At 46.5% G+C, this 24,391-nt stretch overlaps 14 protein-coding genes across 14 annotated transcripts; 7 read left to right on the plus strand and 7 right to left on the minus strand.

Annotated features, from left to right (window-relative positions):
- Window positions 1–11: 11 nt before the first annotated feature.
- On the minus strand, window positions 12–1,667 carry KL928_001931 (uncharacterized protein; the record flags this gene model as incomplete). The annotated part of the gene is made up of 1 exon (XM_043202351.1): window positions 12–1,667. One exon carries the CDS (start codon window positions 1,665–1,667, stop codon window positions 12–14), a length of 1,656 nt encoding a protein of 551 aa, XP_043061208.1.
- Window positions 1,668–1,726: 59 nt separating this feature from the next.
- On the minus strand, window positions 1,727–2,800 carry KL928_001932 (uncharacterized protein; the record flags this gene model as incomplete). Its single annotated transcript, XM_043202352.1, has 1 exon — window positions 1,727–2,800. The coding sequence occupies one exon, from the start codon at window positions 2,798–2,800 to the stop codon at window positions 1,727–1,729; it is 1,074 nt and encodes a 357-aa protein (XP_043061209.1).
- Window positions 2,801–2,834: 34 nt separating this feature from the next.
- On the minus strand, window positions 2,835–4,133 carry KL928_001933 (uncharacterized protein; the record flags this gene model as incomplete). Its single annotated transcript, XM_043202353.1, has 1 exon — window positions 2,835–4,133. The coding sequence occupies one exon, from the start codon at window positions 4,131–4,133 to the stop codon at window positions 2,835–2,837; it is 1,299 nt and encodes a 432-aa protein (XP_043061210.1).
- Window positions 4,134–4,252: 119 nt separating this feature from the next.
- On the plus strand, window positions 4,253–8,287 carry KL928_001934 (uncharacterized protein; the record flags this gene model as incomplete). The annotated part of the gene is made up of 1 exon (XM_043202354.1): window positions 4,253–8,287. One exon carries the CDS (start codon window positions 4,253–4,255, stop codon window positions 8,285–8,287), a length of 4,035 nt encoding a protein of 1,344 aa, XP_043061211.1.
- An 867-nt stretch (window positions 8,288–9,154) lies between these two features.
- KL928_001935 (uncharacterized protein) lies at window positions 9,155–10,705 on the plus strand (the record flags this gene model as incomplete). Its single annotated transcript, XM_043202355.1, has 1 exon — window positions 9,155–10,705. The coding sequence occupies one exon, from the start codon at window positions 9,155–9,157 to the stop codon at window positions 10,703–10,705; it is 1,551 nt and encodes a 516-aa protein (XP_043061212.1).
- A 90-nt stretch (window positions 10,706–10,795) lies between these two features.
- On the plus strand, window positions 10,796–12,115 carry KL928_001936 (uncharacterized protein; the record flags this gene model as incomplete). The annotated part of the gene is made up of 1 exon (XM_043202356.1): window positions 10,796–12,115. One exon carries the CDS (start codon window positions 10,796–10,798, stop codon window positions 12,113–12,115), a length of 1,320 nt encoding a protein of 439 aa, XP_043061213.1.
- Window positions 12,116–12,133: 18 nt separating this feature from the next.
- On the minus strand, window positions 12,134–13,069 carry KL928_001937 (uncharacterized protein; the record flags this gene model as incomplete). Its single annotated transcript, XM_043202357.1, has 1 exon — window positions 12,134–13,069. One exon carries the CDS (start codon window positions 13,067–13,069, stop codon window positions 12,134–12,136), a length of 936 nt encoding a protein of 311 aa, XP_043061214.1.
- A 47-nt stretch (window positions 13,070–13,116) lies between these two features.
- Window positions 13,117–14,679, plus strand: KL928_001938 (uncharacterized protein; the record flags this gene model as incomplete). Its single annotated transcript, XM_043202358.1, has 1 exon — window positions 13,117–14,679. One exon carries the CDS (start codon window positions 13,117–13,119, stop codon window positions 14,677–14,679), a length of 1,563 nt encoding a protein of 520 aa, XP_043061215.1.
- A 95-nt stretch (window positions 14,680–14,774) lies between these two features.
- Window positions 14,775–16,268, plus strand: KL928_001939 (uncharacterized protein; the record flags this gene model as incomplete). Its single annotated transcript, XM_043202359.1, has 1 exon — window positions 14,775–16,268. The coding sequence occupies one exon, from the start codon at window positions 14,775–14,777 to the stop codon at window positions 16,266–16,268; it is 1,494 nt and encodes a 497-aa protein (XP_043061216.1).
- A 35-nt stretch (window positions 16,269–16,303) lies between these two features.
- On the minus strand, window positions 16,304–17,401 carry KL928_001940 (uncharacterized protein; the record flags this gene model as incomplete). The annotated part of the gene is made up of 1 exon (XM_043202361.1): window positions 16,304–17,401. One exon carries the CDS (start codon window positions 17,399–17,401, stop codon window positions 16,304–16,306), a length of 1,098 nt encoding a protein of 365 aa, XP_043061217.1.
- Window positions 17,402–17,650: 249 nt separating this feature from the next.
- KL928_001941 (uncharacterized protein) lies at window positions 17,651–19,669 on the minus strand (the record flags this gene model as incomplete). Its single annotated transcript, XM_043202362.1, has 1 exon — window positions 17,651–19,669. One exon carries the CDS (start codon window positions 19,667–19,669, stop codon window positions 17,651–17,653), a length of 2,019 nt encoding a protein of 672 aa, XP_043061218.1.
- Window positions 19,670–20,292: 623 nt separating this feature from the next.
- Window positions 20,293–21,537, plus strand: KL928_001942 (uncharacterized protein; the record flags this gene model as incomplete). The annotated part of the gene is made up of 1 exon (XM_043202363.1): window positions 20,293–21,537. One exon carries the CDS (start codon window positions 20,293–20,295, stop codon window positions 21,535–21,537), a length of 1,245 nt encoding a protein of 414 aa, XP_043061219.1.
- A 340-nt stretch (window positions 21,538–21,877) lies between these two features.
- On the plus strand, window positions 21,878–23,227 carry KL928_001943 (uncharacterized protein; the record flags this gene model as incomplete). The annotated part of the gene is made up of 1 exon (XM_043202364.1): window positions 21,878–23,227. The coding sequence occupies one exon, from the start codon at window positions 21,878–21,880 to the stop codon at window positions 23,225–23,227; it is 1,350 nt and encodes a 449-aa protein (XP_043061220.1).
- A 247-nt stretch (window positions 23,228–23,474) lies between these two features.
- Window positions 23,475–24,344, minus strand: KL928_001944 (uncharacterized protein; the record flags this gene model as incomplete). Its single annotated transcript, XM_043202365.1, has 1 exon — window positions 23,475–24,344. One exon carries the CDS (start codon window positions 24,342–24,344, stop codon window positions 23,475–23,477), a length of 870 nt encoding a protein of 289 aa, XP_043061221.1.
- Window positions 24,345–24,391: the final 47 nt, after the last annotated feature.

Genomic DNA, 24,391 nt, shown 5'->3' on the forward strand with positions numbered 1-24,391 from the left:
GGTGTATACTCTCAAGCTACCGACTCCAGGTCATAGCGTTTGATCTCGGAGCCATTGTCCTCGATGACGATCTGGTTACCCTCCTTGAAAGCCAACAGCCGTGAAGTCACGCCCAGCGAGCCGCGTTTGTTCTCAAACTCCTTGATCACATCGCCGTGATGGTTCACCAGCGTCACTTTGGTACGGCTGACGTAAGCGTATTTGGGGAAGTCTGGGTCATCTGCAATTGGTTGCACAACCCGCAGCTTGGACATTCGACGACGAGTGGAGGAGGCTGGCTTGTTGGCAGGCTCAACAGAGTTCATAGACTCTGGCGTAGTTTGTCGTTCAATCCGGACTTTAACTGCTGTGGAGTAGACGGTGAAGCAGCAGATTGAAAAGCCGTGGACGACAACAGAAACCACAACAATAAACGTAGTTATTGGCCACATAGTTTTGAGGAGGGTTTCATGTGAAGAAGGGTCTGTAGACCGGGTTTCTAGCAGGTGTTTGGCCAACAGGCAGCAGAAAATAGAGCCGACTCCTCGGGGACCAAAATGGCCAATAAAGAGAGCATCCTTCCAGTCACGGATGTCTGGTGTAATGTACTGCAGAAGAAGCATGACAGGGATTCTGGAAAGAAACACGAAAACGACGCCCAGAGCCACCAATTTACCTGCATATGGGGAGTACTCATTCCAGGGAAGAATTGAGCCCACGTAAACGAAGTATGCCGTGTTGAGAAGCAGATCAACAATGCTCGAGAAGCGCAAAGGCTCTGAATCTGTATGCTCGTCACCGCTGGGCTGTAGCTCGAAATCTATTTGTCCACCCCAGCTATAGGCGCATCCTGCAGAGAAAGAAGCTAGCAAGTCGTCGCAGCCCAAGATCGATGCCAGCCCGGTAATGATTAGCGACAGGCCAACGTAGAATACCAGTGACGACTCGTTATCAATCCAGCGCTGTTTGCGAGAGAAAAGATAAGAGTATCTGCCCAAGCTACCAATAACGATACCAAAGAGAACTCCAAATGCGCACTGATACAAAATACCCACGAGAATCCAGTCCTTCACGATCCTGCCCGCATGCGTATTATCGGGCCTGTTAAGAATAAGGTTTATTGAGAGCGTCACGAAGGGGAACGCAAGACCGTCGTTCGACCCAGACTCGGCTTGGATCAAGTTTCTTACGTCAGCACGGATTCGCTCTGCAAACTTGCTCTTGCCAACGATGGCTGCTGCTAGGACAGGGTCTGTTGCGACAAACGTGGATCCCACCAGCAAAGAGTCGCTGAAATTGAGGCCAACACTCTGGAAGATCAGCCACACAAAAAGCGAAAGTATCAGCCACCCGTAAATCATGGCCCCAAAGAGGACCAAGTTGAGCGACCGAACATGTTTCCACATATATTTCGGAGGGAGCTCTGCCCCGGTAGCAAACAACTGAATCACCAGTATCAGCCTCGACAGCTCGAACGTGAGATTATCCACATTATTGGTCCAGTGCGATGGATTGAACCAGTTCAAGACATGAGGACCAACGACACAGCCAAAGAACGTCCCCACGATAGCCTCTCCAATGAAAAGCTGCTCTTTGAATACAAGGGACACCAGGGAAAAAATCACAGAAACGGCTCCAATTAGGACATATGCAATGTGTGCTTGTGTAGGTTCTAGCTGATACCACATGCACTAATTTTAACCATATACTAAATAAATTATCCGAATTATCTTTTTTTCATTCAGACCTACTCAACCCGTCGTTTCTTTAGCCCGTGTTCGTTTTCCGTCTCCTGACCAGCAACATCTCTTTCGAACTCAATAGGCCCGGCGCTGGATTGCCCTTTTTGATGGCCAAGCGCAGGCCTGTCCAAATCACCCTGGAACTCAGCTCCGCTGCGCGCTCTGTAAATATCATTTATGGCATCTTGAGCTTCGAATAAAGGCTTATCGTATAGCTGATCGTCACTGTGACGAACGTTGCTGGCTGCTCCCTTCAAATACAGTCTTGCGTCATATAGGTTCTGAGGATTATTGGCCTCTTGTTGTCTAGAAGCCACGCCCAAAGCAACGCGCTCGCTAATCTCGCGGCCATCTTCCGCGGCCAGCACCTTAACCTTCGTCTCTGTACCCATTTTTGCTCTCCGCAACTCCAGTTCCGCGCGCCTTCTTCTCTCTGCTCGAGCCTGCTCCCGCTTGCTCGCGATCTTGCTAATCTCTTCAGGCTCGTCGTCTGCCCACTTGCTACGCTTGCCAGACCGTGCCTCCTGCGCCACCGCACGTAGCTTTTCCTGGTTCTCCAGCACTTTTTGTTGTTCGAGCTGGTTTTTCAGCTTGGCGCGAAGCTTCAACTCTTTCTTTGCTTGTTCACTAGCATCCTTCAAAGCATCACTCAAATCACCGAACTTATCGCTCATTTCGGTGGAGTGGGTTTGGCCAACTGCCGCTAGACGCTTATCAATATCTATCGTGAATCCCTTGGTGTTTTTCCAATTGGACACAGCTGGGGGTATATACCACTTGCGTTGATCCTCCTTTGTGAGCTTCACTGTCGTTTCTTCGTGCATTACTGGTACAGGGGCTTCATCAGGGCCTTGGGGAGTTTTGCGAATACGCACGCTAGGTGGCAATGTGGGATCCAGCTCCTTGTCTTTGATTTTGATTATCCGTTGCTTGTTCTCTCCTTCATCGAAAACTGACGTTGGTGTGTACTTCACGAAAGTAGGCGTCTTCTCTTTTGGAGATCTCGTCCCGTTTAACTTGGCCTCGAGTATTTTGTGAACCGCCTCCTTAGTCCGGAGCGTGGTCTCATCAAGTGACATGGAAATAAAATATAATATGTATTTTTCGGATTATTTAAATTTTTATCGACTCGAATTTTGGTATGCCATACTCGTCACTCAGCATTCCGCGCAATTGTTCGTCCTCTTTTCCCACTTGTTCCAAAAATCTAAAGATATCTCCTCGCGCGAAATACTTGGGTGTTATTTCGTCCATCTCCATGACCTCCTTGTCTAGAAGCACAAAACTGATCCCGCTCCCAGGGCACTCGTAGTTCGCTGCCAGCAGCACTTTCTCCAGGACCCCACGCAAACCCCGCGCTCCAGTACCATTTTTGAGAGCCGTTTCTGCTATTTTCCTTACGGCAGATCTAGTGAAGGCCAGCCTCACTCCACTTTTCGCAAAAGAGTACTCGTACTGGCGGACAATCGAATTCTGCGGCTCCACCAAAATCCTTTCAAGATCGTCCACTTCAAGCTGTTTCAGAGACGAAAAAACAGGCATCCGTCCCACAAGCTCGGGGATCAAACCGTACTGCTCCAAATCAGATGGTTGCGCTTTGGATAGGACGTCGGCCTCTTTTTTACGACCTAGTCGCTTTTTGATGATCTTGTCCAGTCCAGTGAAAGCTCCCATCCCAATAAACAGAATTGTAGAGGTGTCCACCGTGTACTCTGTCGTGCCTCCTCCTAGCCCAGTGTTTTCTACATGGTTGCTTTTCTTAGCCTGGACCGAAACACTAGTTCCTTCGACCAGTTTCAAAAGAGCCTGCTGAACCCCTTCGCCGCCTATATCCTTCGTACCAGCATAAACCTGCGGCTTTGCAAGTTTGTCCAGCTCATCTAGAACAACAATGCCACGCTGGCAAAGATTGACATCATAATCAGCTTTGGCCAGAAGCTTTAATATGCAGCTCTCCACATCCTCGCCCACGTAACCTGCCTGTGTCAGCGAGGTGCAGTCTTGTATGACTATTGGTACCTGAAGCACCCGGGCCATGATGGTTGCTGCCAGCGTTTTTCCCGAGCCTGTAGGGCCAAACAGGAGAATATTCGACTTTTCAAGCTCCACGCCGGTATCGGACTTTTTGTGTAGCACTGGTGCTCCCAGCAATGTAGAGGAATTCTCCTTTGAAGCATCCTGGACCCGTATGTAATGATTGAACACTGCAACCGAGAGAACTTTTTTACAGTGATCTTGCCCGATGATGTATTTGTCAAGATGTGCTTTCAATTGACGAGGTGTAGGGAAAGAGTACTGCAAGTCTGAGCCTGCCAGCTGTTGAAGTTCTCGTATTGCGGGAGACTTCATGGCATTCACAGAGGCCACCCCATTGGCCACGCTCGAATAGCCTCGTCTTGCACATGTCCACATCAGCTAATTGAGGATCAAAGAAACGGAATTTTTATTTCAAGTTAAGGTTTTTGATAAATAATACTGCCCACCATTAATCCAGGCGGCAGATTCCACTGAGAGCTACTATCGTTTTAGCCATGAAAGCAGTGGGCATTGTTTTCCTATTTAACGTTTGGGTGTTGACATTGGCTGAGTATCTCAATCTCCAAATGGTAGGTTCTTGGGACCGGACACCATTCAAGCTAAATGTCCTCGAGACTTTCAGCGCATATAACGAGAGTCTGTATCTTCCCTTGGCTCTCAAGCTTATTGGCATCATACACAACGAAGAAGAAATTGAATTAGAGGACACAACCTTATCGGATGAGGACTATTTCAAGTACGCCTGCTCCTTGGTGAATACCGACGAGCTGGGATTTATCGAGACAGATCTGGCTCTAAGGACGTATTCACCTCGAATTGTGGCTCATTACCAGGAGGATTACTCCTCAGAATGCGATGACGCGTGGCTCAAGCAGGAAAATAACGTGTATTGCAAGCCTGACGACGTCTTTGCACTGAAGACTGCATCTGAGGGTCATGTGGAGCCATTGAGGGCCTTTGATCGAGTCATTGGCAACAATGAAAATGTTCTCATACTTTACGGTGACTATGAGTCTGAGAAGTTCCGCAGATTCTTTGCCAATCTGTACGAATCTTCAGTTTCTGGCAAACTTGGGTTCGCTTGGAGATACACCCCAAGAGAGGAAAAAGAGAAAGAGGTTCTGGCAGGTTATGGTGTTGATTTGACACTCAAAAGAACGGACTACATTGCTATCGATGATAGAGGATTCACCGAGGAACAGCAGGCGAAGCTGAAGTTCGAGACAAATCAAGAGGCCCTGGACCCTGTCGACGATTTTGTTGATCGACACATGAAAGATATTCCGCAAGTGTCTCAAAATCAGATGAAAGGGCTTGTTGGAAAATTAGTCAACTACGTCACCGAGAAAGGTTCTGATCTGGGGCTGTTCAGGAAGATCATGATTGATTTTCCAAAATACGCTTCTTATATATCTCTCCAGAATGAGCCTGAAGAAAGATCTATGGAATCTCCAAATGTCCCAACAGGGATTTATATCAATGGAGTTCCCGCGACTGAAAAGTTCATCAGCGTTTTTGAGATACTGAAGAAGCTTAAGCAGGAGAAACTGATTGTTGATAATCTATCCTCAGTGGGTGTGGATAAAAATGAAGCCAAGAGTTTGTTGTACAGGTTTGCAAACGAATCGATAGTCGCTGCAGCCCATTTGCCCCGGTATCAAACAATGGATCACCCGGGTATCATATTTTTCAACGATCTTGAAAACGATCCGGAATATGCAGATCTCCAGAGTCCAAGACTAGCATACAAGTCAGAATGGAGTGGAAAAAAAATCCCTCCTGCAAGAGAAAACATCCATGATCTAGTGCTTGCCATTAATCCTACGGATCCATTGCAACTTCAGTATTCCCTAATGATGATCAATGCTATTTTGAGGAACTCGATATCTCAGAGAGTGGGCATTGTGCCGCTAGTGAGAACTGAAGAGGACCAGATAGTCACCGAACAGCTCGTCAAAATCTACAAGGCCTCAGGACCGACAGAAGCCATGAGGTACTTGATGTTGGTGCACGAAGTGATCAACTCTCCAGGCGTTGGCCTCGACACACTCAAGCAAGTGGACGTTTCCGACAGAGACGAGCTGCTTCGAGACTTGGAATCTTTCAAGGATCAGTTTGCGTTGGGATCCCAACCGCATGTCATCGTCAACGGCATATTTATAGAGTTCAGCCAAAATTGGCAGTACGCTATGAGCGAGCAAATTACGGCTGATATTCTTTTCCTCAACTCCGAACTAAGACAGAAGAAAATACCAAGGAAGACTACTTTGAAAGACTACCTCCGACAAGGGGCCCTGGCTAGGCGTGATCCTTATTTGATTCCAGAGACATTAGACAGACTGCGCTCCTCCTACGTTCCTGCACCAACATATGAGACGTACAAATTACTGAAACATTTTGGAGGAGATGATAAAATAGTACTCAATGTTGTGGGAAAGCTTTCATCAAGGAAATTCAGAACTCAAGTTGCCGAGGCCTTAAAGAGTGGAATCAGTCTACGTATCGTTGATATGTCAAATTCACCAGAAACTGAAACCCTTAATCAAATATTGGACGATGTGGAGAGCGCTCTCCTGTTTTTGGACGGAGAGTTTACATCTCTGCCAATTGACGACTCAATATTGTCAACAGTCTCTAAATGTTTTGGTATAGATGATTTCGCCGATGATGACGAAGTTTATCTGATCTTAAATGGACGTCTAGTTGACTTGCAGAATAGAAAAATAGTCAGTGCAAATGACCTTCAGATTTTGCTAAGCAGAGAAAAGAGCGTGCGATTGGATCTACTTGATCAGGACACTCATGATTTTGAGTACAAGTCTTGGGTTGTCACGTCCTCCTTTTACAATGACGACGGTGACTTCATAATATCTGGACTGCTTCCAAGATACGATTTTTCCAAATCGGGCTCTCTCGTTGAGCAGGGCACTGGATACATTGATGCAGACTTGGTTATTAATCCACTTAACGAGCAAGCGCAGTCCATTCTAGAGCTCAGCAAAGTGTTCGAAAGATTCGACTTCGTTCGCTTGAGAGTATGGATCAAGCCTTCAGAGAAAGATGAGCTTGGAATCAAGCGTCTTTATCGTGGTGTTTTCCCAACCTCTGTCAAGTTCTACGAGAACGGTACTGAAAAGCGCGATTATTCTGCTCTTTTCAATGACGTTCCCGAAAAGACACTGTTCACAGCAGATGTGGATGTAATTCCTTCCTGGATCGTCTCAATCAAGGAGGCAAACACTGACCTGGATAACATTAAACTGGATATTTCCGGGTCGATCGATGGAGTCTACGAGCTGAAGTCGATCTTGGTACAGGGCCATGCTCGTGAAGGCGTCGATACCATTGCTCCTCTTGGACTGGGACTGCAACTGCTGGACGCACATGGCGTTTCCGTTTCAGACACAAATGTGATGGCCAACTTAGGCTACTTCCAACTGAAGGCCAACCCTGGTTTGTGGACACTGAGCACCAAAGAAATCATACCCGGTGTGGAGTTCGAGATCGAGGCAGTTGACACCGAGTTCAAAACCAAGATAACGCCTCGCCGCGCAGAGAAAGTTGCAATACTAGACCTGACAGGTGCTATGCTTTACCCCATAGTTTCGAGGAAAAAGGCGTCCAATAGTCTGTTTTCGGGGCTTTCAAAATCTTTCGGCTCTCTTTTCAAACCCAAGCAAGCCGAAATCAACATTTTCACAGTCGCCAGCGGACATCTCTACGAGCGCTTTTTAGGGATTATGACAGCCTCTGTGATGGCACACACAAAACACACTGTTAAGTTTTGGCTTATTGAAAATTACATGTCTCCAAAGCTTAAAAAACACCTACCCCAACTAGCCAAGCATTACGGATTTGATTACGAGCTAGTCACCTATAAGTGGCCAACGTGGCTTCGTGGTCAAAGAGAAAAACAACGCACAATTTGGGGATACAAGATCTTGTTTTTGGATGTTTTATTCCCACAGGACTTAGAAAAAGTCATCTTTGTTGACTCGGACCAAATTGTGAGAACAGACATGAAGGAGCTTGTGGATTTGGATCTAGAGGGCGCTGTTTATGGCTTCACTCCAATGTGCGACTCGCGTAAAGAGATGGAAGGCTTCAGGTTCTGGAAACAGGGTTACTGGAAGACCTTGCTAGGAGATAATTTGAAATACCATATCAGTGCTCTGTATGTGGTCGATCTCAAAAGGTTTCGTCAAATTGCGGCTGGAGACAGATTGAGACAGCACTACCAATCTCTTTCTGCTGACCCCAACTCCCTGAGCAATCTAGATCAGGACCTTCCTAACAATTTGCAACACACCATCCCTATCCATTCACTTCCTCAAGAGTGGCTGTGGTGCGAGACGTGGTGTGACGATGAGAGCTTGAAGAAGGCAAAGACAATCGATCTTTGCAATAACCCGTTAACCAAAGAACCGAAGCTTGACAGGGCCAGAAGACAGATTCCAGAATGGACCAAGTACGACCAGGAAATAGAGACCATCATCAGAGCAGATCCGGTGACTCACGATGAACTATAGGCCAAGAGAATTGTCTTAGCCATGGAACCCTGAAAAATAGCCGCTCCACTGTTTCTAATGTTGCACTTGAGCCGATACAGGACATTGTACTAGCATAGGGGAATCGGTAGAGCGACTTGCAAATTTTACTCAAGTCATTTTGACATGTCTCAGTTTATACGACGATCTTTGCCGTATCAAGAGTGAATTAAATGCATTGGATGACCAAAATTCTAATCTTGTAGTCTATGATTCCCTGGATCTCCAGATACTTCGGCAAGTGTCTCGGTCATCGGACATTGAGATCAAAACTATACATGATTACTCTTTTTGTGCATTGCCAGGTATCGCATAATTTTGGGCTACGGACCCTACTTGAAAGAATATGTGAAATCGACCTCGTTTTCAGATGAGGCATCTGGTGAGGCGTGCTGAATTTTCGTCGTGCAGCATCCTCCTCCTCCACATTTGCAAGATTTGGATGAGGCTTTTCTAGTATTAGCCGCGCTCCTTTGGGACTGCCAGAAGTATGCCACTGCAGCAAGCAACACAACCGTCCACCTCCCGCCCGAAAAAAGATATAATGCAGCCACGGCAAGGGCCACTATAAGCGAAGAGTCCATAGAAAAAATTGTATTTCGATTTAGAGGCCGGAAAATTGCACCATAAATTACGACGCGCGCGCGCACCGGATTATTTTCGGGTTGCTTATATCAGCTTCTTATAAAATCTCGTTATCTTGGCAAATTTGTGCAGAATATGTCACTAATGAAACGGCGCAAAAACCTTTCTTTTTGCTAACGCGCGGCACTGACTTACATCAAAAAAACTGTGGCTCCCAAAGCACGGTTTTATAAATGGGTCGAGCTTGGGTCCCTGTTTCCAACCATGTCTGATACCGCCATTCACCTTCACAAGTCCAAGACAAGCGACAACCATGTCGAAGTCGAGGAACTCATCCGCGATGAAGAACAAGTTCGAGTGAACCACTGGTACGATGCTTTTATCAGACTGTTTTACTGGTATCCAAGAGATATCTATACGCCTAAGGAACGCAAATTTTTAATAAAGCTTGACCTTTGCTTGCTGATCTATATCTGTGTCTCCTATTTCACCAAAGCCCTGGACAAGGCCAATATCACCAATGCCTATGTCAGTGGAATGGAGGAAGACATCAAATTTTACGGAGACGACCTGTCGTATGCCAAGTCTTTATATTCTGCCGGCTACATTGTTTCCATGGCGATCGGTACTCTCTTGGTGACTCAAAAGTGGTCTCGGTTTTTGCTGCCGTCGTTCGAGCTCATATGGGGTGTTTTGACTTTCTGCGGTGCTGCTGCCACTAAACCGCAACATATTTACTGCCTCAGATTTTTGATCGGATTCTGCGAAGGTATTGCTTTCCCCTCGTCGGTCTACATTATTGGAAGCTGGTTCACCAGAGATGAGGTGTTCCGTCGTGTAATGGTGTTCTCTGTATCGTCCAGTTTGGGAGGCATGTTCTCCGGTTACCTGCAAAGCGCCGCCTACGAAAATCTTAGCGGTGTGAGGGGCCTTGCTGGCTGGAAGTGGGGTTTCATCATTGACGGAATCTTCACGGTTCCTGTTGCTATTTTCGGACTTTTCATGTTCCCAGGCCCGCTGCAGGCCAAGTCCCAAAAGGACACAAAGCCAATCTGGTGGATGACGAAGGACGAGTACGAGATCGCTGTTGAGCGCCAGGTGAGATCCGGAATTGACGGTGCTAGACAGTACGATCTCAAAATCCTCAAGAAGACCATTCTTCACTGGCCAGTGCACTTCTTTGCTACCTTTTGGGTGCTCCTCAATATTGTGGCGCTCCCAGACGGCACTGTGATGCCTCTGTGGCTGAAATACGAGGCTAAGGTCCATAACAGATTCACCGTCTCGCAAATCAACAACTATCCGACACTGCAGTCTGTCGTGGGTGTGGTTGCACAATTTTTCCTTGCAGGACTCTCGGACTCGTTCCCTATTTATCCGTTCTTGGCATTCACGCAAACTTGCTTCATCATTGCATACGCTTCCTTGGCAGCTTGGAATATCGCTTGGGGCTGGAAATGGGTGTGCATGTTGGCGATCGGACTTGACTCCGTCAACCAGGCCATCGTGTCTGGGTGGATAAACAGAGTGTGCCGTCACGACAGTCGTGAAAGAGCATTTGTGATCGGCTACTCGGACGCCGTCTCCCAGGCTATGAACGTGTGGACTAATATCGTCTTCTATCCTACAAGTCATGCGCCAGAGTTCCGCCTGGGACTGATCATCTCTACAATCGCTGCTTTCCTAATGCTGGTCTTACCTATTGTTGAGGTGTTCCTCACTAAACGCGATACTAAGAAATACGTCGAGAAGAAAGAACGCGAGTTGGTCGACCGTATCTCAGTCAACAGCGAGGAGAAAGGATTAGCTTTGTGACTAATATAATATAATTAATTATGGTGTAAAAAATGTAAGATAACCACGGATGCATCATATCTCAGAATTTGATCTAGAAATTTTGTGCAAATGAACTTGATTGATTTTCTCGGTGAGGTAGGAATCTGGACAATTTTCTACGCCCAGAGGAACACCAAGCTCATCTTTTTGCTCAAATTCCTTCGGTCTTTCACATATGGCGGAATCAGCGTCATACTGGCAATTTTCCTGCGAGATTGCGGTTTCGCTGCCAGCGCCATCGGCATCTTCATATCCGTCGGAACATTGGGAGATCTGATAAAGACTTCATGTTTGGGATTGGTTATGGATGCCTACGGCAGGCGGAGATTGATGCGGCATTGCTACCTTGCCATGATGACAACAAGTTTCATATTCCAGCTGACCACGTTTAAGCCTCTTTTATGGCTTACCGTTTTCGCCGGCATAATTTCTGTCGGAGGAGTCGAAGTGTCCATCTTTCGTCCGTGCGAGCATGCGATCATTGCTCAGAAAGCACAGCCCTCTGAAAGATCAGATTTCTTTACGTGGTATGCATTCACTGGAAATCTCTCTTCGGCTATCGGAAGCGGTGTGTACGGCCTCCTCATATGGTTACTCCAGAACAAATTTGGCTGGTCCGAGCTCTCGGCTTTCAAATGTGTGTTTTTCGCAGTTGGACTCGTATATCTGCTTCTTTTTTTCCTCACCAGCTTGCTGGACGATAAGGTCGAGCTGGTGATGGATTTTGCAGAAACTCCGAAAAGCTCGGATTCGGAGATCGAGATAGACGAACAAAAACCGGCTCCAACAACAACGTTACAACTTATTCACTCTCCTCGCTTTGGAACAATCATGCAGATCATCATGCTCTTTTTCGTTGATGTCCTCTGCAAAGCCATCATCATCGATTCCTGGGTGGCTTATTATATTGTTGAGAGATTCGGCTCCAGCACCAAGACCGTGGGAGATATATTCCTCGCGACCCACTGCGTCTCAGCTGTGATGTCTCTTTTTGGAACCGTTTTCTGCAAAAGATACGGCCCGATACAGACGATGATTTTGACTCATTTCCCGTGCTCTGTCTTTGTCTTCCTGATCCCATTTTCCACCAACATGCCCATGATGGTGTTTTTCCTGCTGATGAGGGACGTTTTCAAGAGCATGGACATGGGATCCAAGAACGTTTTCCTAAGCTCTGTTGCGCACGACAATGAGAGAGCTGCCGCTTTAAGTTTACAAAATTCCTTGAGACTCCTTGCTCAAGTGATTGCGCCAATCATCACCGGCTTCATGGCTAACCGTAATTTGCAATGGGCAAGTTTCATTCTGAGCGCACTGATGAGAGTTGTCGTGTACGAAGGCGGAGTTCTTCTGCTGTTCTGGAAAGACCGGCACAAGATTGCGATATAGATATAATTGAGCGCTCCATTATTTGCCAAGAAAATCCGTTATTGCGTGCTGTTTCTTGCGCAGCGATGGCGTGGCAGAAGTCGAATTCTTACGTCGCTTCGTAGGTAATTCTTTTATATCTTTTTCTTCCTTTTTAATAACAGGCTCTTGGTGAGAATGCGTGCCAATCTCCTGAGATAAAGAGATTTTTTCCTCCTCGTCCTCTATTGAGTCATTGACCTCACTTTTGATAGGCTTTGTTTCTTCCTTCTTGAAAAACCCCTGCAAGCTCTCCTGGTTGATGGGTTTCACCAGATCCTCTCCGTCATTTTTCACGTTTCCAACTTCCTTTTTCACCTGGTACCATTCAAGGTCATCCTTTTCGTGCACTTTGAGCAAACCACTCAGCTTGCGCCAATTGGGATCTTCAAGCCCTAGCCAGTTATCAAAGTCACATGTGCCAGGCTCCAATACGACAGGCATGCGCGAGTGCAACCATTCTAGTTGTTTAGGGGCCTCCCGCGTAATGATTGTGTATTCATACTTGCCATCACTTGTAATTGAGTACAAACCGGCAAGAAACATTAGTTTCTGGTCTTTGCGACGGATAAACCATGGTTGCTTATTTTTTGAGGAATCGGTTTTCCATTCAAAATAGCCCTCGATCGGAATAACGCACCTATGATCGAGACAATGGGACCAGATCTTGCTGCGCTCAATGTTTTCGTACCTAGCATTGAAAGTGGACAGTCTTTGCGGTTTTTGACTCGCCCACTTTGGTGTCACCCCCCATTTCATATAGCGCAACAAAGGTGTTGTATTCTCGTGCTCCACATTGAAGAAGTAGACAGGTTCTATGCATTGAGGCCCGACGTTATACCTTTTAGCAGACCATGAGTCAGCATCCTCAATGCGATCAATATTAAGGTTGTGCTGGGCAAATTGGGCAGGCAGTTCGCCCGGCGCAAAAGACATAGAATATCTGCCGCACATAAAAAAATAATGCTTTATTTTTAGTTTAAATGTTAAGAGCAACAGGATCGTGTGGTTGGAGGCGAGCGTACAGATTTCGGAGTATAACTGCCATCCAGCCACTGAGATACATCAGCCAACAAGATATCAGTAAGACGCCGTCACTGAATCAATTTCAAGACCCCAACAAGCCACCTCCTCAGTCGGTGATTCCTCCGTCTTTCAAGCCTCCGAATGTCCCTCCGCCTCCAATACCAAGCAAGCCTCGCTCGAACATGACCTCAATTCTTACAATCTGCGCAATGGCTGGACTCATATATTGGGGAATCAGGGTCTATGAGGACTACGAAGACACCACCTATAGCAACGAGTTTGGTAAGGTTTTAAGCGACGCTCTTGTTGCCGAGAACGAAGGCGATTTTGCAAAAGCCTTGAAACTATATCGAAAATGTCTGGTTGTTTGTGATAATGAAATGACCTCGGAGCTTGACCAGCATTACACCGGCGCGGTCTTGAAAGTGGCGGAAATGTTTGAAAAACTAGAAGACTTCGATCACGCTCTCGCCGTTTACAAGACCCTCAGTGAATTTATGGTGTCAGAGATTGGAAAACCAGATTCAAACCTGTCGAAGAAGAAATTCGACATGCTGTTGCAGCAAACCATGGTTGCCGCAATGAGATACACCAATCTTCTGAAGCCCGAGGAAAGATACAAGGTGAAGAAATTGCTACTGGATATTATAGTCATGGCACAAAGGCGGCTGGCGGAGCACTACCCTGCATTTTTAGTTCTGCTATACGACCAAATCAACAGAAGCATTGTCGACTTCCTCACAGCAGCGGATCCAAGAGTTCCGAAATTGCCTAACGAGCTGAGAAGCATCGTGAAGGAAGGACTGGTGGCCCAGCTGGCACCTCAGCCAGGTCCAGACATGGCTAAACTCCCAAAGGAAATAAAGCTTCTGATCACTGCAGGTGATGCCTGGCTGCCATTTGTGAAAGAGCTGGTCTCCTTGAGAGACCAATTCGCAGACATTTGCATCTCAGAAGGCAGTTTGGACGAAGCCTCATTTTATCTTCGTACCAATTTGCTGCTCATGCAGAGCTCGATCGACGAGCCAGGAAAATTGACTCTTACGCTGACGAAAATGGGCGTTGTTTTGTACCTCATGAGTGAAGAATACGACAAACATGCAAAACTCCTGGAGAATACAGACCAGATTGCCATCATAGACCAACTGAGCACGCTCGGATTCAAGCCCAAGCCAGACTCATCCCAAGGTAAATTTGGAAACGTTCTCAAGAGAATCAAGGAAACAAGCTACAAAGAGTCGGAGGCATCGTTTCAGCAGGTGCTCGAACTGACTGGGATGATTAGATCTGCGTCTTTTGGCACAGATACCCAGCTGCCCGAATTTGTCACCGTCGGCATGCATCTTGCCGAGATGATATCCTCCACAGGTCTGGCAATGCACATGTTGAGGGAAAAAAAGTATGCTGAGAGCAAGAAACATTTTCTGCGTGCCCGCGTGCTTGCCCTCAAGTACGATGTGGACGACTATCTCAAAGACATTGACTTCCATCTTGAGGAACTCAACTCCAAGATGCCATGAGTGATTACGTCATCATGCTCTAGTCATATTTCATCCTGTTCATACTAAAAAAAAAAATTTGTAAAGATAGACCGAAATATTCATACTTTTCACGAATGTCTTCTACTCTTGAACGTGTCCCCCACGTGCGACATGCGACCCTTCCGGCGCAGACGACGGCAGAGCAAAGGTACTGGCGCGGGTTTACGAGCTCTCAGCTGGTTAAAGAGCATAACTCTGTGACGCATATCCACTTTGATCCCAATTCGCCTCATGATTTTGCTGTGACATCGTCCACCAGAGTCCAGATATTTTCATCCAAAACTCGCAAGGTGTCAAAGACATTTTCCAGATTCAAAGATACCGTTTACTCGGGCGAGTTCCGTCACGATGGTAAACTTCTGGTTGCAGGAGATGCTTCTGGATTGGTCCAGATTTTTGATGCAATGCACCCACGAACCCTCCTTGTGTCGTTGACTCCGTCCTCACATCCCACACACGTGACCAAATTCAGTCCGGCAAACACTACACAGCTATTGACATGTTCCGATGACAGAATCGCAAGATTATACGACATTTCCGACACACAGCGCCCGATCATTAGTTTCGGAGAGCACGAGGACTATGTGAGGAGTGCTCATTTCATCAGTGGTGTCTCGACGAATCTCGTTGTGACCGGCTGCTACGACGATTATGTTCGTGTTTTCGATGCTCGTGCTGGCTCGCAGCCAGTCATCAAGTTTAGTCACCAAGACCCCGTGGAAGATGTCCTGTCGCTCAATCCTACAAATCTCGTTTCCTGTGGTGGTTACAGCGTGAAAACATGGGACCTGACGGCCGGTAAAAACACCAGAACGCTGTCCAACTTCAGCAAAACGGTCACGTGCCTCAGCGATGCCGGTGAGCGCGGTGTTCTTGCTGGCTCTGTGGATGGGCATCTGAAAGTGTTTGACTCGCAGTCGATCAACTGGGACGTCAAGTTCGGATGGAAGTTTGGCAGCGGTGTGCTGAGCTGTGGTGTTTCGCCTAACCACAAGCATCTGGTTGTTGGACTCAACTCGGGACTTTTGACCATCAGAACAAGAAAGACAGAGCCGCGAGTTCCTCAAGGTAACAAGCAGAGCAAATCTGCCGCGTTTGCAAGAATGATGCGTGGCTCTGAGTACCACGGAGAGAGCGAGTTTCGTGTGGTGGACGACAAAAATGGAAGCAGTAAGAAGCTGAAACCATTTGAAAAAGACCTGAACAACTTCAAATGGTCTGACGCCCTCGATCATGCTCTGGTCTCTGGAATGTCCAAAGAGCTCACTCTCACATGCATGGAGGAGCTGAGAAAGCGTGGGAAGGTGAGGACTGCTCTTTTAGATAGAGACGAGAATTCTCTGGAACCGCTGCTCACATGGTGCTTGAAAAATATCAGCGATCCAAGAAATGTCAGCGTGATTGCAGACTACACCACATGCATATTGGAGCTGTACGGCGATCTCATAGAAAAACAGCCGGTGCTCGAAGAACTGGTGTGGGGACTACAAAAACGCGTGGAACAGGAAATTGTGAAGTGCGAAGAGGCGTACAAAATTGGTGGTATGCTGCAGTTGCTGGCTGCGTGATTGTATAATATAATATATCTTATCATATACATGCACTACCGTCTTCTTTTGAACCGTCCGCCGGTCTTCCTGTGTATCTTCATGCGCACAAAATTGTTTGATAGCGGGTGCTTTCCTGTTGCGGACTTTTTGTCTTCGTTGGTCACCTTCTTGCGTACATATTCCTCTTCCTCGCTTTCGGATTGGCTTACGCTTTCATCCTCGCTGATTGCCTTGGTCTCGCTCTTTTGACGCAATTTCCTTATTTCCTCGTGGATATCAAGGGATTCCAGCATATCCTGCTCGTCTTCAGGTCCGAGAGTGCGTAGCTTCACTCGTCTGGTGGTTCTCTTAGCCGTCTTTTTGCGAATGATTACGTCTTCCTGTTTGGTCTCGTCGTCTGGGGGCTCCTCATGGATCTCCTCTGTGAATTCCTCTCCATCCTGACTTTTTTGTCGCTGCAGCTCCTTAATTTCGTTATTCAGCTCGTACAAGGTACGCCTGCCGACCCGACGAATAATCGGACTAGGCTCGACAACTTTGCTCGGAGACACATCCACAACTCGGGGACTCTTTATCTCTGGTGTCAGATTGCCAAAAAACATCGCATTCGATGTATTCGACTCTGTCCGTAGGTATTGGGGAGTCTCCTGCAAAAGCGCCGTTCGCTCACGACGGGGTGTCTCCTGAAAAAGAAGCTTGCGCTCAACCTTCTTTGTCGGAGTCTTGAACGCGTCTGGGCTTGCAACCTCAATGACTGGATTTGACTGTTTCGTGGGCGTTTGGCGGGTTGGCGACTCCTTGATCTCAATATCGAATATTCCCAAAACTCTTCCGTCGAGTTGCGGCGTAGGTCCGATCTCCTTCTCGCTTTCAGGCGACGAAGGAGGAGGCGAACGCGGAAGATTCTGCTCCGTATCCTGTGGCGCTCGTTCCTGACTCTTCCATTGCTCGACGGTTAATGCTCCCGACTGCAGTTTTCCCAAGATCTTTTTGTACTTGTGATACTTTTTGTACCTTGCCGAAACGGCCGGTTGCGCCTTTATAACATTGATGGTGGGCATTTTGCCGTTCTTTGCTTCATACTTGTACTCCCATTGCTTTATTTCGCGCTTCAAGGAGTTCACATATCGCTCCAGCTTGTTGATCTCCATCGGAACGCGACTAAAAAATGCGAATAAGAATAAAATTAAGCTACGCGCATATCACATGACAGACAGATACCAAGACTCATTAAATAAATTCAGTTATATACTCTGTAAGAAAGTTGCCAGTATAGAGGCAGTGAGTACGTGATTCGAGCTGTAGATTCATAGCTTGCGAAGAGCATTACACGGTCTCCTGATTAATGCACGTCTTACAAATTAAATATTATTACTATGTTACCCAGAAAAGTCTATCTGTTACTCAACAGCAACGTCATCCGGTGTCTCAACTTTTTCGGCCTTCTCCGGAGCCTCAACAAGATCAGGTGGAGGGACCTTGTTGTGGTCGCTGAAAATTCGTCTCGAAGATTCAGCAAGGAATTTGAGCTGGTCCTGGATGAACCCGTCACACAGGGAGTTCCAATCGGCGTTCTCGAAGTGCTTGAAATTGATTTTCTTCTCGCACACATAGTGATTGATGACGTTCCAGATGAAGTTTTCCAAATCAAAGTCGAACTCTGGGAAATCTTCACCCAGGTTTCTGATGCGGTTTCCATCAAGATCGAACGTGTACCTATTATTGACAATGTTGAATGGATCCATTTTTGGATCATGCACATGGTAGAATAACACCTTGGAGTTTGACGGAAGGAAATATTGGGTAAAGAATTTTTCGTAGTCGTACTGGAAGTTGTCTCCTTCCAGTTCGATAGCCTTGCGAATATTCTGCTTAACCTGTTGCAAATTAGAATAATCCGTCAGGGGATCGTATTGAACGATACTCGAGTGTTCGTAGTTCTGTTCGTGGTTGTACCATCCGTATGCTCTGTCAGGGAGTTTATAGACTTGGTAGTACTTCAGACCATGATAGTGGGCTGCGGCAACAAACGTCTCTTTGTCACCCTCACCGGCTCCACCTTGAGATAAAAGAGGATAGTATCCATACGGACCATCGAAGTTGTAGTACAATGCCAGAAGCAAGGTCTGGAAATGAAGAGTCTTGTTGATAAGCATCTCACCTGCCTCTGTCGTCCAATCAGGTATGGTTCCCTCTCTGTCATGGAGTGGGATGTTGTGGTATGGGTCAGCGTTGAGCTCGGATTCGTAATACTTTGGATCGGTGAACATGTCGTTTAGATGTCTCACTTGTTTTTGTCCGATTTCTTGGCCGGTGATTTGATAGAAGTATGGAGACGTTGTTCTTCTCCAGAAGTCCGGCCACGTGATCATCTGGTACTCTTTATAAAGATCAGACTCAAACAGTGGATCAGGGTTTCCAACCGGGTATGCGTCAGAGTCCAGAAAAAAGGCGTTTTCAAATGAAGATGCAAATAGGGCGAAGGCTTTGAATTGATAACCGTTCACCTCAAACTTTCTTAAGGTTTCTTTTCCAAACACTCTAGGCATCTCAACACACCTAGCGTTTAACGCCGGAAGAATTTGATCACAATACTCAAATTCGTACTCATCATCGCTAGGAAGAATAACCTCGACAGGAAGCGTAGATCCCACCTTACGCAAGGTCTCGATACCAAGCAAAGCAAACCACGAGTACTTGCCACCACCAACAATCACGTATCCGTTGCCTTTGTAAAATCGAGGAGTGATCTTAGGCAAGTTGCTGACCACGGTCTCATGCTTGAGAGTCAGATCATTGATAAACTGAGGTGGGAAGTTAACAAATTGCAAACAATCATCCTCGCTGAGTCTATCCCATGGTTGAGCATAAAACAAAACGTTCTCAATAAATGGCTTTCCGTCCTTGAGAGTTTGTCTTTCCGCTAGCGGATAACTCAACTGATTTTTTCTCATCAGCTCGAAAATCTCTATGAAAAAGTTTTGGAACGTAACATCGCCGCGAACAATGTCTTCAGGGGTAATTTTGTTGAGAGCTTCTTCTGTCGGTGACTGGTTGTCTGTAAGAGGTATGGAACGGTCGTCCGTTCGTTGTCCTTTAGACTCGTCTATCGAAGAGACTTTCCAGCCTTTTGTGTTTCCTGACGATCCTCCAGGGATCACTCCCCCTTGCTCAGGGTTGAAATACAGGTTTTTGAGATTATCCGCATCTTCGGGAGTAGAGCTTGGCGCTGCAGACTCTGAGAGCTCTTCTTTCACTTTGGAGGCGGCATATATCGAATATGAAGTAGAAGTAGGCAGCTTGAATTTCGACAGGTGTTCTGTACCGGCGGACGAAGAAAGCACCAGTACCGTGATCAGTATCGACACCACCAAGATCAGGGTCTTGGCTCTTCTGTTTCTTGCGAAAAACATAGACATCGACGATACCTTGCGTGCTGCTGCCTTGATTAGATGGAATGTTTTCCCTTGTTATGCCTTTTGTGTAGTCGTCGCAGAAAAGTTCCCAGCTCGTCGTCTGTACGGAATAGAGGTACAACTTCAAGAACTCTTGAAACTAGTGGTTGTTAGATTGGACACACGGAGGCTGTGGGAGAATCAGCGCACCACCGGTTGCTGCAGTGTTTTTTAAGTTAAAACGTATTGAAATTGCACTTTTTCTTTCTCTCTTTTTTTATCTAGCCACAACATCACCAGCCACAGGGCCTTCTTATTCGGTCGGTCCGATACCCAAAAGGGGAATACCGGCCGGTTTCAGCCGATTACGTACATTGAATTATTTTGTTCTTCGGCGGAGAAAGAAATAAAAGTTACCGGTTTCCGTCACCCGATAGCGGATTTTTCACACGTGGCGGCCAGCTGCCGAGCGCGCGTTCTCCTTGCAACGTTTCCGGTTGTATATATATTTTTTTTTGTTTTCCGCAACCCAAGATTGGTGCAGAGATGACGTTTTGAACAGGTCAAGAAAAAAAACCAAATCTGCTTGCATTTTCATTGTCGCGTACCAACCTTTCTATTCTGATCAGCAGCTTGGCGAAGAGGTGATGTACAAGAAACTTGATAGCATGAGTATCGGAGCTAATAACAGTAGCTCTTTCGGCAGCGCGTTGGCCAAACTATGGAACAACTACAAGTACCTGGCGATCTCTACATTATCTGTGTTTCTCATTTTGAATTTGCTGGTCTCAAATTCGGGCTCCAATCCGTCTTTCAGCCTCAGCCAAAGCTATACACAGGATGTTGGCTCGGCTACCCATAACGCTACGACTATCGTGTCCAAACCACCAAGAAAAAACGTGAAGGACATGTACACTATTGAGGCGAGGCTGATTGCCAACTTCCCATACAATGCAAACGAGAACATCGAAGAACAAATCTGGCAGTTGTGGAACGTTCGCGCAGATGATAAAAACTTTCCTGAGGAGTGCAAGCCTCACATCGAGAGATGGAGAACCGTCAACGACAACTACAATCACAATCTCATTACTCTGTCTGATGCTGAGGACACTGTTGTGGACTACCTTCGTCCCAGCGTGCCAGAGGTTGTGGATGCTCTCAGATTCCTTCCTCATGACCGACTCAAGTACGAGTTCCTGAAATACTTGCTGGTGTACATCAAAGGTGGACTCTATGCAGACATCGACACCACAGACATCAAGCCTTTGAAATTTTGGTATGATTCCAAGGTGATTGGGGCCAGATTGATGGTTGGAATCTCTGCCGACTACAACGACCAGAACTGGGAAAAGCTCTACAATAGACGTCTTTCCTTCTCTAACTCGATTTTCCGTGCCAAATCGCACCATCCATTCCTGGCCAAGCTGATTGCGAGAATCACGTATATTTGCTTCACTCAGCAGGAACTAGTGAAGAGCACCAACTGGGACGAGGTGTTCGATAATGTCGATGCAAACGGCGAGCCTCTGATCCAGTTCACCGGCCCTTCCATCTTCACAGACACGCTCTTTGAGTATATGAACGAACTGAACGATGCTGTGTTCATTCGCGTCGCCAAAAATGAGAGAGACAAGGATCTGAAGCCGATCGTGGGACCTAAGGTTCCTGAAAACCAACGATTCTCGTACAGATCGTTTAGCGGTGCCATTGCACCTACCCAGGTGGACGACATCATCGTGATGCCACACATCACCTTCAATGGGCCGGAAAATGCCCAAAGGGACGAATACGACGATAACGACGAGAAGCAGGGCTATGAAAAGTACTACTACGCTCGCTCGCTGTCGCTCACCAACTGGAGCAATAGAAAACAAAAGATTCAGTCCACCTGAGACGTTACATAAACTGACTTTATAGACTCTGATGCGAGGTAATTAATTACTAGAGGTGTATTTATTGCAGATATTTCCGCCTGCAGGTTATTTGGCGATCGACGCTCTATCCGAGCTGCTATTGATACCAACGGCATTCAAACGCACTATTACTTGTTTCGAACTTTTGCAAACAGATCATTCTTCCGTATGCGGAACGGCTGCTATTCTTTTTTTTCTTATTCCATGCGCATTTTATTGTTGCTCACAATAGCCAATTAACACAGTTTTTGAAAGACCCGTTCTGGGCTTCCTGCCCAGATTATAGAAAGCAGACTGTGCCTCCCACATCTTGTCTCATATGCTTCATATTCCTAGAAGACTGGTCCGTGTAGGACTTCTCGTGCTCCTGTTACTTGTCATAGTACTGGAAGCCGTTAGCGGAGGCGTCCCCACGGATAGAGAGTCCCTGATCTACAAGATCCAAAATCCCGGGCTAGTGAAACTATTTTCCCACTCTAAAACAACCTCGTGGACTTGGACCGAGATCTCCCAGGCTCTCATTTTCCGTTCTCCAGTTTACGACCATTCCGCCCCAACAACTTACGTTCGTAAAGACTCGCACAAGTTCTATAAAAACCTATACAAGCAGAAGATCCCGTCCGAGCCGCAGATAATGGTTCTGACAACCAAAGAAGATCAACAGCCGTACGTGAGGGCCAACGGAACGTTTATGTCTATTGTGCGGGAAGAGGATATGGAGAAGCTTCTGAACACAGTCCACCAAATCGAAGAAACCTGGAATCACAATTACCACTACCCCTACGTCTTTCTGAGCTCTCAAAACATCTCAACAGAGTTTCAGCACAAATTGAGGGAGAAATGCTCCGGCGAGGTGATATTTGATAGAATACCTCAGTCTGTCTGGACTGTTCCCAGTAGAACGGACGCTCGCCGTGTGAAAGAAAGCATGAAAAAGCTGGCTGCAAAGGGAGTCCAGCTTGCAAACGATATAGAATACCGTAACAAAATGCGGTTCAAGGCTGGATATTTTTTCAACACGGGAATCATGAGACATTACAAGTACTACTGGAACCTGGAAGCCGGGACCGATTTTTTCTGCAATATAGACTACGACATATTCAGGTTCATGGAGCAGAACAACTTGGTGCATGGATTCGCTATCTCTTTGTACGACAATCCTCACACCGTGGAGTCTCTTTGGCCAAAAACACTGGAGTTTGTCCAGCAGCATCCCGCCTATGTGGACAACAACGCTTCCTTCACTTGGCTTACTGAGTCTTTGCAAAATCCTGAACACACAAAAATAGCCAATGGTTACTCTACATGCCATTTTTCTTCGGCATTGGAGATCGGCGACATGGATTTCTACAGATCAGAAATGTATACTAACTATTTCAGACATCTGGAAGACTCGGGAGGATTCTACTACGAGGGATGGAGAGACGCTCCTGTCAGAAGCATTGCTCTGACTCTTTTTGGAGACAAGAACAAAGTCTGGTGGTTTAGAGACATGGGAGTCGCGCAGGCTCCGTACCACAACCGACCATTGAGCGATAAGTGTTCTAATGCTAAAGACCCTGCAGGGTACTTTGGTGTAAATGAGGTCAGACATGAGAATTGCCTGCCAAATTGGATCAGGTACGAGCTACCCGAGAAAAACAAACAGGCATATACGTTTCAAAATTAATAATATGACATTTTCGAATTTGCACGCAATATTCGAACAGAATCGGTTCCAAAAATTCCTCGAGCGGTCAGAACATGGTTCCGTCCACTAGAGAGCGGTCAGTTGATAGTTTTCAACCAGCAAAAACATGATCTCGGACGAATCCTCACTGATACACGTAATGCCCTTGCATAAGGATAAATTCTAATGGTGCAATTTTTTCACCTTATATAGTCACTAATCGTGGTTATGAGCACTGGAAATATATTTACAACTTGACCCCGATGTGGATAGCAGCCACGCCAAAGGTGAGGTTTTCATAGCCCTTTCCTGGGACATAGAAGCCGGCCTCTCTGATCATACTAGCGAAAGTTTCCTGGTTAGGGAATTTGCGAATACTTTCGACCAGGTACTGGTACGAATCTCTATCATTGGCAATCAATTGGCCCATCAGTGGTAGCAGGGAAAACGAGTATGCCTGGTAGATGTAATCGAGCATTTGGTTATCCACTTGCGAAAATTCCAGACATGCGAAAATTCCGCCTGGCTTCAACACTCTGTATGCTGTATTCAAGCCCGCCTGGATATCTGTGAAATTCCGGATTCCAAATGCAATGGTGTACACATCTTTGGAATTGTCCTCTATAGCGTCCATTTTTTCACCATTCTGTTCTAAAAATTGAATTCTAGGGGAGTTTGCGTATGGCGTGGAGAGGCATCTTTTGGCACCTTCCTTGAGCATGTCAGGGTTGATGTCAGCAACCACCATAGTGGACTTATTGTCGCCGTACTTGAGTCTTGCGTGGTCAAGCAATCCAAAAGCAATGTCTCCTGTGCCTCCGGCAACATCTAAGAAATGTAGCGGTTCTGACGAGTTTGGCCTCATTCCACAGTCTAATTTTTCAATGAAATGCTTTTTCCATAGCCTGTGTATTCCCATGGACATCACGTCATTCATGATGTCGTAGTTCGACGCAACAGAAGAAAACACTCCTCTGACAAGCTGCTCCTTTTGCTCTTGTGGAACGGTCTTGAACCCAAAGTGAGTCATGCTTTCCTTCATGCCAGTGCCACTGGTGCTGAATTGTCTCGAAATAGTATTGACATGGCGCAAATTGGTTCTCCAAATTCCCGTCATTCTGCTCGTACTGAATATTTCGTAACTTTTTTTTACCCTTTCACCGC

This window comes from Ogataea angusta (genome assembly GCF_019207475.1).
Source record: "Ogataea angusta isolate 61-244 chromosome Unknown 61-244_NODE_3_length_881311_cov_93.026150, whole genome shotgun sequence".
In the NCBI taxonomy this organism is placed as follows: Eukaryota; Fungi; Ascomycota; class Pichiomycetes; order Pichiales; family Pichiaceae; genus Ogataea; species Ogataea angusta.